This window comes from Panthera uncia (assembly GCF_023721935.1).
Source record: "Panthera uncia isolate 11264 chromosome A3 unlocalized genomic scaffold, Puncia_PCG_1.0 HiC_scaffold_11, whole genome shotgun sequence".
In the NCBI taxonomy this organism is placed as follows: Eukaryota; Metazoa; Chordata; class Mammalia; order Carnivora; family Felidae; genus Panthera; species Panthera uncia.
Window position 1 is genome coordinate 41,698,809 of NW_026057578.1, and position 18,670 is coordinate 41,717,478.

The 18,670-nt window shown below is 42.0% G+C and overlaps 1 protein-coding gene across 2 annotated transcripts in view; it reads left to right on the forward strand.

The window, feature by feature from the left end:
• The first annotated feature begins 1,885 nt into the window (after positions 1-1,885).
• The window catches only part of PCSK2 (proprotein convertase subtilisin/kexin type 2), a 271,133-nt gene continuing 254,348 nt past the window's right edge, over positions 1,886-18,670 (forward strand). For both annotated transcript variants that reach the window (XM_049651163.1, XM_049651164.1), the window contains exon 1: positions 1,886-2,062. In XM_049651163.1, the coding sequence (XP_049507120.1) occupies positions 1,886-2,062 (177 nt within the window). The remainder of the gene's footprint in view (positions 2,063-18,670) is intronic.

Here is an 18,670-nt window from a genome sequence, read left to right on the forward strand (position 1 = left end):
TTTCTTAAAGGAGTTCAAGTACTACCACTACTAATCCTAATATTAATTACATACCGATTCCTTTAATGCTTTAATCAAAATTTTCAATAACGTCTGTGTTTTTATTTGGCTAGTTTGGAAAGGGCTCTGAGGGAGCCAACTATGTCAGGAAAAAGGTTCTGCTCTGAAGACAGTGTGTCCCATGGCATTGTGTGTATTCTTTTCTAACAATAATGTTTTCTTGTGCAGAGTCCGACTTCATGATAAAATGAAAAAGGGGGAAGTCTGTTAAAAATAAAACGCTCGTGTGTGTGTGTGTGTGTGTGTGTGTGTGTAAAATGTGTCAACATTATTCTCTCTCTCTCTTTCTCTCTCTCTCTCTCTCACTGTATTGCATACACTTAATTAAGCCTCTAGGACAAAGATCTCACCTCTTATTCAAGTGAAGCAGAATTTTGAACTTTGGAGCTAAATGATAATGGGGATCAGTGTACGCATTCTATAACTCAAAAATATTTGGGGTACTTTAAAACAATCGCCCTGATTTCAAGGCAGACATTTCGCCCCTGCTTCCTCTCACTGGGACAGGAAGAAGTCAGTGTAAGCCATTTGTAGTCTGGGAGTGCACATTTCTTAACTGGATAATTTCGTTGACCCGGTGTCACTTGGCCTGAATTCGACTCAGTTGAGAATGCCCAACTGGCGTCTTGGCCCAGCGCCTAGGACTGGTGGCTATACCTTCCCAAACGCACGCTCTCGCCGTCCTTGTGCAACCGAACGTCTGTCCCCAAGTCTGAGAATGTACCTCCAGGCATGTCAATCCCGGCCGCGCCTCTCTAGAAGGCGGTCTCTGCGGAGCAACCCTGACTCTCGGAGGAGTCTCATCTAATCACAGATGCTGGTGGGAGTAAGCTTGATCTGCTAGGCTTCCCAGCTGCTTAGTTCCAGACAAGTCCAGAGCCTACAAAAATATAAATAAATAAATAAATAAATACTCGTCCCCATGAGTCACCCCAAGAAGGCTGCTTTCCCCAACCTTCCCCGTGTGGGGAAAGGCAGTAACCCTCCCCGGGATTTGTCCAAAGTGGTGAGAGGAGGGTTAATATTTGCTTTGTTGTTGAGCGCGAGAGAGGCAAGTGTGCCTTGAGAGAGAGAGAAAGAGTTATTTTGCAGCGGAAAATAAGCAGGGGAGAGGAATAGGGAGAGGCCGGTGCCCCAGCTCCCCTCGGAGCCTCAGGGAGCGGCACACGCCGTAATTCCCTTTCCAGAGCCTTACAGATTTCCACAAACAATGACATCACTCCGGCGCCGCCGACCAGATTACAGCTGGGGGGATTTTCCTGGGAGCTAGGCGGGCCCGGGTGGAGAGATGGAGGAGCTCTCCAGGGTTCTGAAAGGGGCGGGGGCGCGGGCTCGCCGCTCAGCGCCCCCCGCCGGCGGAGGCGGACCGGCCGGTCTGGGGGCGGGCAGGGGTGGGCCCGGGGCGGTCCAGGGCGGGGCCCGTCGCATCTCCGGCCCTCATTGGCTGCTGGCGAGCGCACGTCAGCCAGGCTGGTGCTCTCCTCTGTCCCCAGTGGAATTGGAGCCGAGGAGGAGCTGAAAATGCAGATTTAGCCTCAAGCACAGACATACACTCGCTCTTTCTCTCAGATACACACAGCTCCCCACATTCGCACCTCTGCCAGCGAGCCTGACTACACGGCTTCCCCGCCAGCCAGATGCTGGAGGAGAATACACATTGATTTGCTGCTGAGCCCCCTAATCAGTCTCTTTCTCTACACAAAGATTTTTTTTAAAACAAACAAAAAAAACTATATATATACATTTTTCATTTGCACCTTTCCTCCGAGTCCTCCGCTCCACCAGCCTGCGCGCCTCCTAGCACCACTTTTCACTCCCAAGAAAGATGAAAGGTGGCTGTGTCTCCCAGTGGAAGGCGGCCGCCGGGCTCCTCTTCTGTGTCATGGTTTTTGCATCTGCCGAGAGATCGGTCTTCACGAATCATTTTCTTGTGGAGTTGCATAAAGGAGGAGAGGAAGAAGCTCGCCAAGTTGCAGCAGAACACGGCTTTGGAGTCCGAAAGGTAAAATCTCCCTTGCATTTCGCATGTTGTTTCAAAACGGGGGCAGCCCTGCGCAATCTCATTGCAGATTTGCAAGTTTTCTTTCTCATGCGATGCAGATATTCTGCCATGGGCTCTTTAACACGACATTGCCTCCGGTGATCTTTCACGGGTTATGTAATTAAAATGTCCTTCAAATTATACTAGTAAGGTCATAAAAATAATTTATTGCTCTTTGACTTGGTGGCGAAAACAAGATAACACCTTTCTGACAATGCCTTGCGCCCGGGCTGCTGTCCGAGGTACCAAGTTCTCAAGGCTGGGTGGGGATGGGGGAATGAAGTGCTGAACATCTGGGCTTGACGTTGGCAGTCTTTGCCAGGGATGTATCCCCCGCCCCCATCCCCTGGAGAAAGAGTAGTTTCCAAGGGACAAGGCTAAAAGCTTGGATATTGCAATTCACCTCCGTGCTTTTCGGACCCCGCGCTAGGAGGACTTCCCTCCCGGTGACTTCGGCCCCTGTTCCTTAGCAGCTCTCTGGCTCCAGGAGACTTGGAGATGAACTGGGGTTTCTTTCCAAAATCCGGGTGGAACTTCTCGCCCTCGCCCCTGCCCACGAGCGCCCGCCCCCGAAGCGTACTCCTAGTTAGCTCTGATTCTCAACTCACAGCTGTAGAAGCTGGAAAGGTAGATTTTAGAGGAGTTCCGTATGGAGAAGCTGGGGTGTCTCTCCTGGTGTGTGGGCGGCCACCGTGGCTTTCTCACGAGGGCGCGGGGATCCCCATTCCAAGAAGTTGCCAGAGTTCAACTGTTCGGGCAGCTGCCTAAGGCTCCCAACCTAAGACGCCTTGGGACTCCTTTTGTGACTCCAGGGTATCCATCTGGGACGCAGCGGAAAGGAGAGTGCTGGGTGGGGGCAGTGGCTTACCTGCTTGTCCTTCTTACGAAATATCTTGTCAGAAATCGCAAGTGTCCTTAGGAGACCTGGCGAGAGGTGGGGTAGAGTGAGAAGATGCACGGAGAAACCGGGCAAGGGGAGCGTGGAGGACGTAAGAATGAGATTTGGCAACCAGAAGGCTGGGTGGAGGTCTGGGTGGAGGCTGGGTGCAGGTGTGGGATTCGGGGCCCTATCTTCTCCCTCCCGATCCCAGGAGAGGGGCGGGAAACGAGCGGTGGGTGCTTTCTTTTGTTGCTTTTGCCTCTCAAGGGCAGTGCGAACTAGGTTTCCTATCAGTCCCTCTGTCCGGACTTCCCATGCCTCCCGTCTTCCTCCCAGACGCGGCTCCCTCATGAGCAGCTGGCTCTCCCTCCCCGGTAGGGTGTTGGCAGCAGCGATTTCGACCCTCGGTGGGTTTCCCCGCCAGTCATACTAGTCTGGGAGGAGAAGCCCGCCGGGTCTACCAGTGGCGCGCGGGCGGGTCTTTGCAGAAGGGAACTTGTTGCTCCCGGGAAGCGTGGGTGGAGCAGGGAGAGAGGATGCGAGCTGAGGGAGCAGCCCGCTGTCGTTCTGGCCCAGGGTCTGGGGCTGTTTCAAGAGTTTATGTTTATTTCAACACAGGAAACAAGCAGACCCCCCATCCTTCCCAACCCACCTCCCTAACTTGTTAGGAGACAAGATTCAGGACCCAGGAGCCACAGATAGAACAGTGATTGTCACCGTGATTATTATTACCTGACAACAATGGGGCACCCTTGTGTGCTGGAGTCCTTACACATATTCTTATTTAATATTCTCAACAACTCCGAGGAAGCTGCTATTATTATTAAGCTCATGGTACTGATAAGGACATTGGCTCAGATCAGGGCCCAAGGTAAAAACCAACCAGATCTGGATTTAAACCCGGATCTTTCAGAAATAAACTCATGCTTTTTACCTCTACATGCCAAACAGGCTAAGTGCTCTGCAGGATGTGTTGAGCTTTGAGGTGGGCTGAAAAGGGATATGGCATCGGGCTTTTTAGTTTCTGTCAAGGGGTTGCAGCTGATTCGGGAATACCTGCTACTCTTTCCGTACCATGCACCTTTTCATAGTGTAGGCAGATTATTGCTACCTCCTCCTTACTTCCCCTTTAGACAATGCCCTTTAGGATCTTAGCAACTTAAGCAAATCCGGGTGTAACTAAGACAGATAATGACTTGACTTATTAATTCTCCAAGGGGTCACTTTTGTTTTGTCTTGTTTTGTTTTGTAGAGGTAAACGGCTTAATGAGGGGATTTGTAGTTTTGACGGTGGGATTTGTAGTTTTGACGGTGGAGTTTGAGAAAGGGGGTGTAGGAACAATCTCATCCTAAATATATCTGGAGAATCTTGATATGCTTACTGTGAACTCTCAGGGAACTCATACTTTGGGGTAAAATCAGATACCTAAGTCTCTGTCACCCCTACTCTTTATTTGAGAGGAGCCCGCTGGCTTTGAGTCAGCCACAAACATGCAATTTCTATCTGGGAAAAATGAACTTTTACCTTGCCACCTCTCCTCCCCTCTCTATAACCCCCTCTCAAAAACAGTATCTCTTAACCAAATGATTTTTGTTCTGATACATAGTTAAAAAAAAAATCAGCCTATGGCAGAATGCTTCTGTCTGACAAATCTTTGCATGGTGCCACACCTGTGTAGAAGGAGCCCTCTTTTCTTTCCTTGGATTCATGTCCCACCCTTCTTCCTTCACGACTGAGCTCCAAACCTTCCCTGATGCTATGGACCACAATGTGCTTTCTCTTCTCCAAATTCCCACGGGATGAAAAAGCAAAGCCTACATGACATAAGCTAGTACATCCCAACACTCTTCCTCCAGTCATTTTATATATGTAAGTAAATGTGGGTGTATTGTCTTTCCACTTAAAAGGTAAATATTCAAGGACCATATCCTCCATACTTACCTCTAGTCCTCACTATGGCCAGCCTAGTACTGGGTTTGCCAGCCTGTAAGGAAACTTCCTTAGTTTTATCTGTTCCTCCGGGTTTCTCACACACTGTCCTGTCTTGTTCTCATCACATACTGCACTTTTGTCACTCTTTTTTTTTTTTCATTTTAAACCTACAGTACCTCCTTCTCCTTCCTCTCTCTAATACTTAGTGTATCTTCCAATTCCCTACCGCCCCATCCTCTCCAATGCTCAGGGTCAGACACCAAGGATCCTCGGTGATTACTTATTTATCCCAAAGAAGGGTCAGCTATGCAGACTAGGGGAACCTGCTATTTTACTAAGTTATCCCATCTAAACTCACAAGCCTGTGAGGTAGAAATTGTTGCCATCAGACCTAATTCTCAGATGAAAACGTAAAGCCCCAAGCAGTTAAACTTCTATCTGGAGAGTGAAAAAAAAACTCAGATTTAAAACCAAATTTGCTTTGTGGAAAATAACTTTGTTTTCCTACAGAACTGACTCTGGGAAACCTTCCTGGACAGCCAAGAGCTCTGCTCTCTGGGCACCATTTTAGAGTTCTGATGTTTTCCCTTTCCTTTCTTTCTTTTTAATTTTTTCTATATCCAACACCTATTTGGTGTTAACGTATAAACCTATGTCATTAACAAATGTGTATGAGTATGTATTTCAGGTAGATCATAAATCTTTTAAGAGTAGAAACAATACACTGTGTCTTCTTAAAGCCCTATGTTTAGCACAGTGGTCTATATATGAGATATTAAATGAATACCTGGTGATTTTTTTTACCAAACTCTTGCAAGGCCATGACCAAACAAATGTATTTCCTCCCCGAAATGGAACAAAAATACCTCTAACTTTACTGTCAGAAAGGTGTGTTGAGACTAAAGTTTTCTATTTTATCGTGACCTGGCTAAAAGACATCTGTTCATCAAAAAAGATGTATAGACATATGTATATGTCTAGGAGAGTAAGTGAGTTTACAATAACATCAGAGGTGTTTTTCCGAGTGCCTTAAAATTCTTTTTTTTAAATTTTTAATGTTTATTTATTATTGAGAGACAGAGAGAGACAGAGCACGAGAGGGGGAGGGGCAGAGAGAGAGGAGACACAGAATGTGAAGCAGGCTCCAGGCTCTGAGCTGTCAGCCCAGAGCCTGACGCAGGGCTCGAACTCACAAACTATGAGATCATGACCTGAGCCGAAGTCGGATGCTTAACCGACTGAGCCACCCGAGCACCCCTTAAAATTCTTAATATACTACTAATTTTAAATCTCTTGGAAAAAGAACAAAAAAAATATTTATTTAAACAGTATATTGAAGGTTAGCCAAAAATCAAGTAAGAATTAAGGTAGAAATCCAAACAATTGACAATGAAGTGTTTTTGTTTTGCTACAGTAGGTTTTGGTTTTTGTTCAGGTAGGACTGAGGCTAGGATAATTACACAAGTAAAATCATGTGACCACTTTTTTTTTTTTAACGTTTATTTATTTTTGAGACAGAGAGACAGAGCATGAACGGGGGAGGGTCAGAGAGAGGGAGACACAGAATCTGAAACAGGCTCCAGGCTCTGAACTGTCAGCACAGAGCCCGACGCGGGGCTCAAACTCACGGACTGCGAGATCGTGACCTGAGCCGAAGTCGGCCGCTTAACCGACTGAGCCACCCAGGCGCCACATGTGACCACTTTTATATGTGTGCTCACTGCATTTGAAAAACTCTAGCAATAATTGTGCTGGTATACAATGAAAGAATAAACTTCTTTTCATTTTAACTGACTTTTTAATTTTAACTTTAATTGAATTGAATTCTTTAATTGAATTTAATGTTAAAATCAAATTTCTTTTAATTTTATTGAAGTATAACTTAGGAAAGAACACAGTTCATAAACTCACAAACTGAGCACACTTATGTAATGAGCATCCAAATCAAGAAATAAAGTATTATCCATACCCCATAAGTTCCCCCTCTTGCTCATTTAGGCAGTTTTTAGTTTTAGGCTATTATGATTATTGCTTCTGTGGAATTTGTAATGTATGTATTCCCAGCATATATGTCTCTCTGTTGGGAATATCCCTAGGATTAGAATTGTTGAGTAAAAGGGTATATATACATTCAACTTTAGGAGACTGTATCAGTTTTCTATTGTGTAACAAATACTACAGGCTTTGTGTCCTAAAACCACACAAATTCATTATTTCATAGTTTTCATGGATAAGGAGTCTGGCACATTTTAGCTGGGTCTTCTGCTCATGGGCTTACAGGTAGAAATTAAGATATTGGCCAGCCATGTCCTCATCTACAGGCACAGCTAAGGGGAAGTCCACTTCCAAGCATATTCAGGTGTTTAGGATTCAGCTCCTTGTAGTTGTAGACCTGGAGTCTTCAATTTTTGCAAGTTCCACTCTCAGCTCCTGGAGCTATGCTCATGACCTTGCTGCATGACCCTTTCCATAAACCTTCTCACACTTTTACCCTTCTTTCAGGAAAGGCTCAGTCCCTGTTTAGGTGAGCCTGATTAGGTCAGGCCCACCCAGGAGAATTGTCTTAATTCAGGTAAACTGATTTGGGACCTTAACTACATTTGATAAAATCCCTCCCCTCTGCCACAAAAGGTAATCTAATAACATAAATGACATCCATCATCTTCACAATCCTGTCCCCACACTCACGGGGAGGGGATGATACAGGGCACGTACACGAGGGAGAGGAAATCTTGGGGGTCATCTCAGGATTCCGCCTGCCACAGACAAACTGACCACCAGCAATGTGTGAGGTTTCTGATTGCTCCACATTCTCAGCAACATTTGATTTCTTATGCCTTTTCCTTTTAGTTATTTTGGTGGGTACATAATGATATTTCATTGTGATTTTAATTTGCATTTCCCTGATGATCACCTCAAGCGGAATACCTCTTCATATGCTTATTAGTGGTTTGGAAATCCTTTTTTACACATCATTTGTTCAAGTCTTTTGCCCTGAAAAATTTGGTTTGGTTTTGTTTTCTTTTCTTTTTCTATCTTTGTTTCTTCTTTCTTTCTTTTCTTCCTCTTTCTTTCTTTCTTTTTTTTTTTTTGCTTTTGGATTGTCTGTCTTAATTTTCCGTTTGTAGGAGCTCTTTAGCTATTATGGATAGGAAGAATCTTTTGTCATATATTTATTTTCGCCCTTTTAGTGGTATTAACAATATTGAATCCAGATTCTATAATTTCACTCTCATTTCATCGTGGATCAATTGTGAGTCAGAAGAAGTAGTCTTCCACCCTCTGCCCTGTTCTCCTCTAGATCAAGATTAACATGGTTCAGAAGGGGAAACAAAACAAGAGATAGATTTGATCCTAAGTGTTTCCAAGAGGATTCCTATCTAAGAATCCCTTAAGGGACAGTTTTTCTGACCCTACACGATCTATTACCATGGTAACCAAAGGTAAATAGCCCAGAACTCAACTTCCCCAACATGAAAGCTATGAATTCCTTTTGGACTCTAACTTAATACAGTATGCTTTAGGTCAAGTCCAAGCTAATCCCTTAAGCCTTATCTGACTGACTTAGACTGAAATATTCTCTATCTCTTTGGGACTTCCCCTGCATTTAATCTGTTCCTTTTCTTGGCACCAGTCACCTTTGTCCCAGCACTCACTATATCCAATGCCTCTCTTGTGACTAAAGGAAGCCAGGAACAGCAATGTTCAAAGGTATAGATAATGGGATTTAGAATTAGAAAGTACCGGAAACTTGTCTAGATTATGAAATCTCTAAGAGGCTCATGTTTATTTGAAAATATGGTGGTTGTGAAAAATAATAAAATATGGTGGTTGTGAAAAAATAATAAAATACGGTGGTTGTGAAAAATAAATAGTACAGTGTGTATAAGGTTTTGAACACAGTGGCAAGTGCATAGAATAAAAAACCTATTATTGGTAGGAGTAATAATAATAAGGTGATGACCTGGTTACATTTTTTTGCTCACGAAAACAATTATAAGTTGTACTTTCTTCGGAGTGACAACTGATTGAATGAGGAGTAAACAGCCCAATGGGAACCCATCCAGGAGTTGGCCATGATCCTTGAGAGTGCCTGGCTGAAATAATCCAGAATTAAATTCACTATAGCCCATGGTAATTATCTTAACCAATCATGCTGACTTTCTTAGGAAATTTGATTCACTAGTTGCTATAGAGAGGAAAATGGGGTCTAGTTGTCATGAAAGAGACTATCCAGGCCATGGGAGATGCAGACATTTCATCTGAGTTCCTATAACTTCCCAGCTCCATTTCCCAGCAAAAGATGGGACAGAAGGTAAAGGCTAATTACCAGACTAATTTTGTCTTCTCCTTGGGCCACAGCAGTACCACATTTCCCAGCCTGCCTTGCAGATAGGTACCACCATATGAGGATGCTAGCCAGTGGGATGTAAGCAGGAGTGATGTGCACTTCTTCCTTGCTTGAAGCGTAAAAACACCGTAGGTTGATTCTCCACCTCTTCTCTTCTGAGGTTTGATGTGATTAAGAACAGTAACTTTGGAAGCCAAATGCTTCCAAAGATGCATTTGGTAGAGTGCAAGATGGAAGGACCCCAGGTCCCTGATTCTTGACTTAGAAGAGCTTTATGAGTCAGAAAGTTAATTGCTATTACATTAAGGCACTGGGATTTGAGAGTTTATCTTTAGAACCACCAACATTATCCAAGCCAATATCCTGTCAATAAATATCCTTCTTTCTTAGGTTGCAAGAGTATTCTCTGAACCTTACAACCAAACCAAACCAAATTACAAGAATAATAATTTTTAAAAGACTTATGAAAGCTCCTACATCTCCACCTCGTAATGTCAACCAACTTTACAGGTCTTTGTGATTTTTCTTCTCCAGGAAGAATACACAACCCATTAAATACTCTTGTCCCACTGGCGACCAATATGCTTTACTCATAATAGGTACTCATTATGTGCTTCTTCACTGATAAGTACACCTGGATCACAAGGTGACTATTCGGCCATTAACTCAGAGAAGAGGCACTTGAAGTACTAGTTTTCAAGAAACTACCCCTGTAGCATCCATTTATTTGTAGGCAGCAATGTAGCTAGGAAATAGAAGTAGGTAACAGGCAACATGTCAATGACTGGCAGACTCCTGCGTTTCCCTAAATTCCCAACTTATAAATGATCAGTGATAGAATAGATCAAAAAAAAATTCTTTTTCTCAAATGAATGAATATCTAAAATTCAATGTCTCTTTCAAAAGGTCTTATTAGCTGTAGATCACAATGTTACAGCACATCAGGGAGTGATGCTATAGTTAAGTTTGCAATAATTATATATTTGGCTGTAACTGCTCAAAGAAGTCAGGCTTTAAAAATAAAACATAAAACCTGAAGTTCATACTTTTTTCCACCCACTAGAGCAGTGGCTTCATTTTACATTTGAGCTCAGATTCATCATTTCAAAAAGAAACCCTGAACTGAATTTGTGGGTTATTATTTGAGAGTCAAATAATCACAGGACATTCGAAAGCAAGAGTTTTAGTTTCACCTTCTTTACTAATATACTAATATACTTCTAAAGAACTGTGTGTGTGTGTGTGTGTGTGTGTGTGTGTGTATAATAGCTGAATAGCTGAAGTCCATTAAGTGACTAAACTCCACTAATGGTTAGGGAATCAAGAAATTGCATTTGAATTAACAGTTCTACCCTAAATGTAATGGTTCCATATTAATGAATGGCTTCTATTATTCTATGTTAGGTATATATAAAAAGCAATAAATTCCCTAGACAAATCATTTTTTTGTCCCTAAAACAATTTGACCATAACTTTTTGGAGAAGGTTGTGATGTGCTGAGCTCCTCTGATGAGAATAACTGAATATAACAAACTCTTAGGTTGAAAGTGAAACATGGACACAAACCCTTAATTTTCTGACACAAATGAAGTAGCCTCAACAATATCACAAGATGTTGGTAGCTTCTCCATTAGGAAGTCGACAAGAAGATGAGAACTGTAGAATCCTAGGGTTGCTCTTTATTTATAACTTTATTTATTTTTATAATTATTATTTTAATTCTGTATCAAATTAATTAATATATGCATTTTTAAATTTTTATTTAAATCCAAGTTAGTTAACATACAGTGTAATAATGATCTTAGGATTAGAATTTAGTGATTCATCACTTACATATAAGACCCAGTGATCATCCCAACAAGTGCCCTCTTTAATGCCCATCACCCATTTAGCCCATCCCCCCCCCCAACATCCCTCCAGCCACCCTCAATTTGTCTTCTGTATTTAAGAGTCTCTTATGGTTTGTTTCCCACTCTGCTTTTATCTTATTTTTCCTTTTTTCTTTCTTTTCCTGTTTTGTTTCTTACATTCCACACATGAGTGAAATCATCTATTTGTCTTTCTCTGACTGACTTATTTCGTTTCGCATAATACACTCTAGTTCCATTCATGTTGCAAATGGCAAGATTTCATTATTTTTGATTGCCAAATACTATTCCATTCTATATATATCACATCTTCTTTATCCATTTGTCAGCCGATGACATTTGGGCTCTTTCCATACTTTGTCTATTGTCACTAGTGTTGCTATAAACATTGGGGTGCATGTGCCTCTTTGAATCAGCATTTTTGTATCCTTTGGATAAATTCCTAGTAGTACAATTGCTGAGTTGTAGGATAGCTCTATTTTTAATTTTTTGAGGAACCTCCATACTGCTTTCCAGGGTGGCTGCACCAGTTTGCATTCCCACCAATAGTGCAAAAGGGTGCCCCTTTCTCCGTATCCTTGCTAACATCTGTTGTTTCCTGAGTTGTTCATCTAAGCCATTCTGACAGGTGTGAGGTGGTATCTCATTGTGGTTTTGATTTGTATTTCCTTGTTGATGAGTGATGTTGATCATCTTTTCATGTGTCTGTTAGCCATCTGGCTGTCTTCTTTGTAAAAATGTCTATGCCTTCTGCCCTTTTCTTTGCTGGATTACTTTTTTTTGCAGGGGGGGTGTTAAGTTTGATAAGTTCTTTCCAGATTTTGGTTACCAACAATTTATCTGATATGTCATTTGCAAATATCTTCTCCCATTCCATTGGTTGCCTTTCAATTTTACTGACTGTTTCCTTCCCTGTGCCTTTTCATCTTGATGAGGTTCCAATAGTTCATTTTTGCTTGACTCTCATGAACATCCAATTCTTCTCCTAAATTTTCCTAAATAGATTCACTTAATGCTTACATTGTGTCAAGGTAGAAAGAGTTCAAAGGAAGATGAGAAACATGTTAGGATGACTTATTTGGAGACATCAAGAACAGGAAGATAATAACTTAGGCTTAAAACATGTGCCACGTAACGGCATTAGAAAAATATTTTTTGACCTGGGATACTTGGCTTTCACTGTTCCAGTGTTTTAATGTAAGCTGAGAGTAGTGACATCATAAGTCTTGCTTTCTGTGTAAATGCGACGCCTGATAAAACTAAGCCTACAGTGAGTAGTTGTTGAATGAATGATCTAATTTATGTTGGCGTCAGATTTCTTAGATAATTGAGCGTCTTTCCTCTTGAGATTTAAGCAAACAAGCAAACAAAATTGTGAATTCTTCTACTGGGGGGATGGCGAATCTCTCAGTGTAAACACGGTGTTCTTACTTGTTGCAGTCCTCATGAATGCAATGAATACGAATAACCAAGTTGTTAACTTGACATAAATTAAGACTCCCTGATCATGTAAAAAATACAATAACCTAATTATTTTTGTCAAAATTACACATTCTCATTACTATTTTTTAATATAAAGTAGTACAAAAAAAGCACTGAAAGAAAGGTGGGTTTTTTTTTTATTACCCCAAACTTCATTACTCAGAAATAACCATTAATAGCATTAGGTAAATTTTATTGCAGATATTTCTGTAAGAATATATATATAGAGAGAGAAAAAAGGTAGTTAGATAAATTGTTTTACGGAACTGGGATTATATTGTACACACTACTTTTTTTAAAAATATTTATTTATTTATTTATTTTTAAATTTTTTTAATGTTTATTTTTATTTTTGACAGAGACAGAGACAGAGCATGAGTGGGGGAGGGTCAGAGAGAGAGGGAGACACAGAATCCGAAGCAGGCTCTAGGCTCTGAGCTGTCAGCACAGACCCTAACGCGGGGCTCGAACTCACAGACTGCGAGATCATGACCTGAGCCAAAGTTGGACGCTCCACCAACTGAGCCACCCAGGCGCCCCAATATTTATTTATTTTTGAAAGAAAGAGACAGAGAGAGAGCATGAGCAGAGGAGGGGCAGAGAGAAAATCCCAAGCAGGCTCCCTGATGTCAACACTCAGCCCAACATGGGGCTCAGTCTCACAATCTGGGAGATTATGACCTGAGTGGAAATCAAGAGTCGGAACCTTAACTGACTGAGCCTCCCATGTGCCCCTGTACACACTACTTTAAGTTTTAAATTATTCATTTGATTATTATAGAATTTAACAAAAGGAAAGGAAACTGAAAAAAAAAATTTGATGACATTGTTAAACTTCAGACAAATTAGTCACGGAAGAGATATAATTTTGTAATAGGTCTCCCTAAAATTAAAAAAAAAATTAGTGTGATGGTACTGAGGAGTTTGTGACTATTTTACATGCAAAAGGTAGATAGGTAGATAATATATATTTAATGACAAGTTTGATTAATTCATTATGTATTTCAACTTCAGTGAATTGTGGAGTCCATGCTCAGCAAAGTGGGGACATTAGCCTGCTAACACTTTCTCTTGCCTCCCCTATTCACACATTGCAGTGCTCCTTAGGTGTGTCATATTTTGCACTAGGTTGCGTGTAAATATTAACCTTCTGCATATAACCATGATTTACAGTATTGCTGGTATTTGTTCTACATTAAAATTGCTTGTGATTTCATCACAGTTGCTTTACCCAGAACTTCTTCAATCCCAAATTCTTCATTTTCATTTGTCTCTTGGCTAGCTAGGCTTTACTGAAAAGTGAAAGGAGCCTGAGTAGGAAAAGGGAACTCTCTTCTCTCTGAGCTAAAAAAACAGGATGGGCAGATGAAGTTCAGTGTGTAGGTCACAGAAGAGGATATGGGGAGAATACCCACTGAGGAGTCACAACTACTTCAAAGGTGAAGGAGGCAAAGTCAACACTTCCAGTGAGGGAAGAGGTGATGGGGTGGGGGCTTCAAGGGAGACAACATTTTGCACACTGTTACTGGCAAGGGAAGGGATGCTGATAAAGGACAAAGGATGACTTCTGGGCAGCACTGAGGGGCCAAGAGGGAGAGAATCGATTTATAGTGGCACCAACTGCATCATTTTCTTAAACGGCACTTAAGTGGGGGTGGTAGAGGTTGGGAGAGAGAGAAATGAAGTTTTTAAAAACTAGAGACTATCAATAAACTAGAACAGAAGGTAAATTGGGATTCATAGCGAGAGAACTGAGAGAAAGCTCTGGTTAGTGACTAGGGTGTTGACTCACTAGGCTCCAAGTCCCGAACACATCCAGATAATGATAATGCCCATAGAGGTTAATTACCAAAGTCAAAAAGAGGTAAAGCTGGCCAAGGATCTGAAAGTCAAATGCACAAACATCCATCCACATACACCTCAGTCATACCACAGCAATAGATAGCATTGCCAAGGAAGAGTGTTGAGAGAAAAAGGAGAGAAGAGGTCCCAGGACAAAATCCTGGAGAACTTTGGACCTGAAGGGGAAAAGAGGAGCCAGGCAAGGAGACAGAGCTTGGACTGTTAGAGATAGGGAAGGAGAATTGAGAACTGTGAAAGGAAAGTAGGTGAGGGTTAAGAAAGAAAGAATGGGGCAACCAAGGCCACCGATTTTAGAGATGAAGTCCTTGTTGAAATTGGAGGTGCTACCTTAGCACATTGGAAGAGGACACATCTGTTAGTTTGGGTTTCCAGGATTAAGGGATAAGAATTTAAATGAAAGTTGTTTATTTAAGGAATGGACCTAGAAAATACTGGTAGGGAAGTGGGGGAAGTGAAACAGGAAAGGGAAAGCAAGTTGTCACTGTGGATAACTGGGGGCTCAGTCCCACCAGGAAACTCTGGAAAGCTGGTGTAGAACATGTGCCCCAGAGGTATCCTGCCTGAGCTGTGAGGGAGCTGGGGTATTTATGTGCCAGTTGCAATCACACATCGATTCAGGATTGCTAATTACTCCTGGGTAGCATTAAGTCTCCAGTACTTTGATTTGGCACATGTTCAGAAGAGCAGAATTCGGCCAACTAGAGAAAACTCAGGTGAAGAATGCAGAGCTGGCCTGCCCTAAATGCTAAGGCCCAAAGGGATCCGAGCAGAAAAGTGATCACATCTGCTATAGGAAGGAAGCCACATTGTGAAGGGTAGCAGTAAATATGATGAAGTTGAGGTATCAAGACAATTTCTTCAAGAAGTGTATGGGAGGGGAAAGAGGAAAAGCATTGAGGTGATTTAAATATATGTCATTTTAATGGTGTTTGTAAGTAATAGTTTCTAAACACTTGTCAGATGGCTTGGAAATTGCTATCCCACCAAAAACTTGTGATATGTTAGCTTAATTATTCTAAGTGGTTTATCTGGAGTCATGTAATTTTTACGAGTAATATCTACAGTGATGGAATTACAGGAAGGAATCATAGAAAGGCATTAGATTAACCTCTCATTTTACACAGGAGGAAAAGGAAATAAAGCATGATGTTTATGTTCTTCACTACTAGCAATGAGCATTTGAACCCTGTCATTTATTGGCTGAGATTCAGAGACCAGAGAACCATTGTATCCGCCTTTCACATTGGATGAGACCGAGACCCCAACTGCATGAGATTCCTATGAGTAATTAGCCACACGCACCAACTGGATCTGACCACGCCACTTCATTGCAGATCCCCCTGGCCTGCTTTTCACCACTTTACTTGTAAAAGTTGTATAAAGACCAGTTTTCCAAACAAAGCGGCTTGTAGATGCAAGGATTCTGCACCAGCCACAACCTATTGGATTTACACTAGGTGAAATACAGAACAAGAATTGATGTTTCTTTGACTGCCCCCTTAGTGATTAATACAGCACTGTACATTTAGTAAGCACTCAATAAATATAAAAATAAATGATGAGGAAAAAATCTAAAAGCTTACATTATCATCGGATGCTCACGAAATGACAGACTGATGTGTTACGTAATGCTGCAATCAGGAAGACCAAGCATGCTAGGAAAGGTTACATGAATTTGTGCTTGTGTTAAATGGCTTCAATTAATTAATTACCATTAATGGCCTAAAATGTTGTGACTTGATGGGATATAAAGAAACCTAAGACAGAAAATAAGGTAATCCACAAATTCTATCCTTCCTTGCCCTTAGCTTGCTCTCTACTTCTGTGAAGGGGAAAAAATCAGTTTCATCAGGAGGCTATCAGTTCCCTTCCAAGGTGATGGAAATTCAGACACAAGAAGGTAGTTGGCATCCAAGGGTCCATTCTAGTCAGTTCCTGCTGATTGTATTTCTTGGGACTGTCAGCCAAGAATGGGAGACCAAGAGAGACCTTGCAGAGCCTAAGACATGGGAAGAAGGATGGGAGACAAGCCATTGTCGATCTCGAAGTCCAGAAGTGGTACCATATTGTGGGGGAGGGAGGGCAGAATCAGTGCCAAAGAGAACTTTGTAGAGTTGTGTCTTCAGTGAGGCTTGACATTAACCTAAATTTAGACCCAGCAGCTGAAGCCAAAACAAACCTTCCTGGCCATTAACTGGAAAAGAGGAAAGGACCAAGGGAAAATTACAGGAGTTTGAAAGGAATGGACAAAGAAACTAACAGGAGCCACAGTCATACCAGGGGATAGTATAGAAGCAGAAAAATATTCATTTCATTCAACAATCATGTACTTAGTACATTCAATAAGCAAGTATGATGTCAGACACTGAGACATGGATTTGGGAACAAATCTTTGCTTGTGTCACATTTACTAAGTCCCATCGGCCAAAACAAGTGCACATGGCCAAGCTCAGTCAGTGTGGAGACAACTAACCATGGAATTGATCCAGAGAGGCAGAAACAAAATGCAGACCATTATTGCAACATTCTAGACCTTCTGCGAGTGATGACATCTCTGAGTTATCCCATCAAAGACTGAGAAAGCTGGGAAATTTAACCACCAGCTGCCATTCCTTCTTTGCTGAGGGCTGCACCCGAGCCATCAAATTGCTGGCACTTTTGCTTTCCCCAAGAAGACCAAACATGCTTCCAGAGGTAAAAATGCACAAAGACTCTGTCATGTATAGGTACTGTCTACAGGCGGTATCCCGGGTAGGCCACGGGAATGAAGGCAGGGCATCAACACCATCTGATGCACAGAGGCCATCAGTTAGATAGAATATAGGTTCTGATTTAAAGAAATCAGAGGAATACAGTGCTCTTTGTAAACAACTAGAGTACTGGCAATATGTTTTGTGGTAGATTTATGATATAGTACCCATGAGGCAATGACTGTCAGCAGAAAGGGAGTCTTCCCAGGGCAGACAGTGTCAGGTTGATGTGAATTTGGATTGAGACTCATAATTTCAACAGGCCAAAAGGAAAGAGGGTTTATAGAGGATCCCATGACGTGTGCAAGGGAACACACCAGGATTCTGGAGGGAATGCAAGTGGTTGTGTCTGGCTAAATGTGGAGAGAGACCAAGAAGCCAAAGAAGTGGACTGGGGTCAGTTTATGAGGGGTCACCCAAGCCATGCAGACGAGTTTGGATATTGTCGTTATGTAGAAGGGGGCGTTGAAGGATACTTGGAAAGTGTAACAGGGAAGTCTAGGATAACAAGTTGAGCTAATAGTGAGTTGGAGGGGCCTAGGTTTCCCAGCCTGGTTCCTTTGTCCTATGGAATCAGTCATGTTTTGGAAGCTGGTAGCATCATCCCCTTTAACAGATGATGCTACTGGGAGTCAGGTTACATGTCTTTGATCCCGTTGCCACTGGCTGATGACATCAAGGATACGAATGGCTTAATTATTGTCTTTGGAGCCACAATAAATGGCTGGTAGAGGCAGCCAGTTCCATCTGTGAAATTTATTCCAGCTAAGAACAAAATGATTAAATGCATCCTACTTCCTCTCCCAACATATGAATCCATGAATCTAAAACAGACCTTCTAACTTAGGAGCTAAAAAGAAAAGCCAGGACAGTAGTATATCACTGTCATCACAGCGGATCTGACAGGTAGATTATTCCCGGCTCCTCTAAAGGAATAATGTATGTTCTTAAATTTTCATTTCTGAAATAGTGTTTGGAAATTTTGCCTGAGGCTAGAAGGAAACAGTGAGTGACGCAGAGAATCAGGTACCCTCTATCTGTCTCACTACCTGGTTGTCATAAACTTGATATAAATTAGTTGTTTAGTTTTTGGTAGTGAATCATAGCTTGAATCCCACTTTGGACTGTTCACTCAGTCTTACAATATAGAAAACAACCATGTACAATGCAAGCTGTTTCACATTGTTGAGCTCCTGGTTGTAGGCAAGAGTGGCTCCCAAAATCACAGAAGAGAGCTGAATGTTGTCCATGGAGACAAATGCTCAGTAGTGGCTTAGGAATGGACAAGGTGTCCTGAGTGCTGTGACTTCAGGTCAGTGACTCCACTCTCTCTGCTAGTCTCCCTTCAAATAGCTAATTCCTCCCTTGGAAATATCTAATTCCAAAGGAACATCCATCCATGCAATTCATATTTTATCAACAGGTTTTTAGTGAGTCCTACA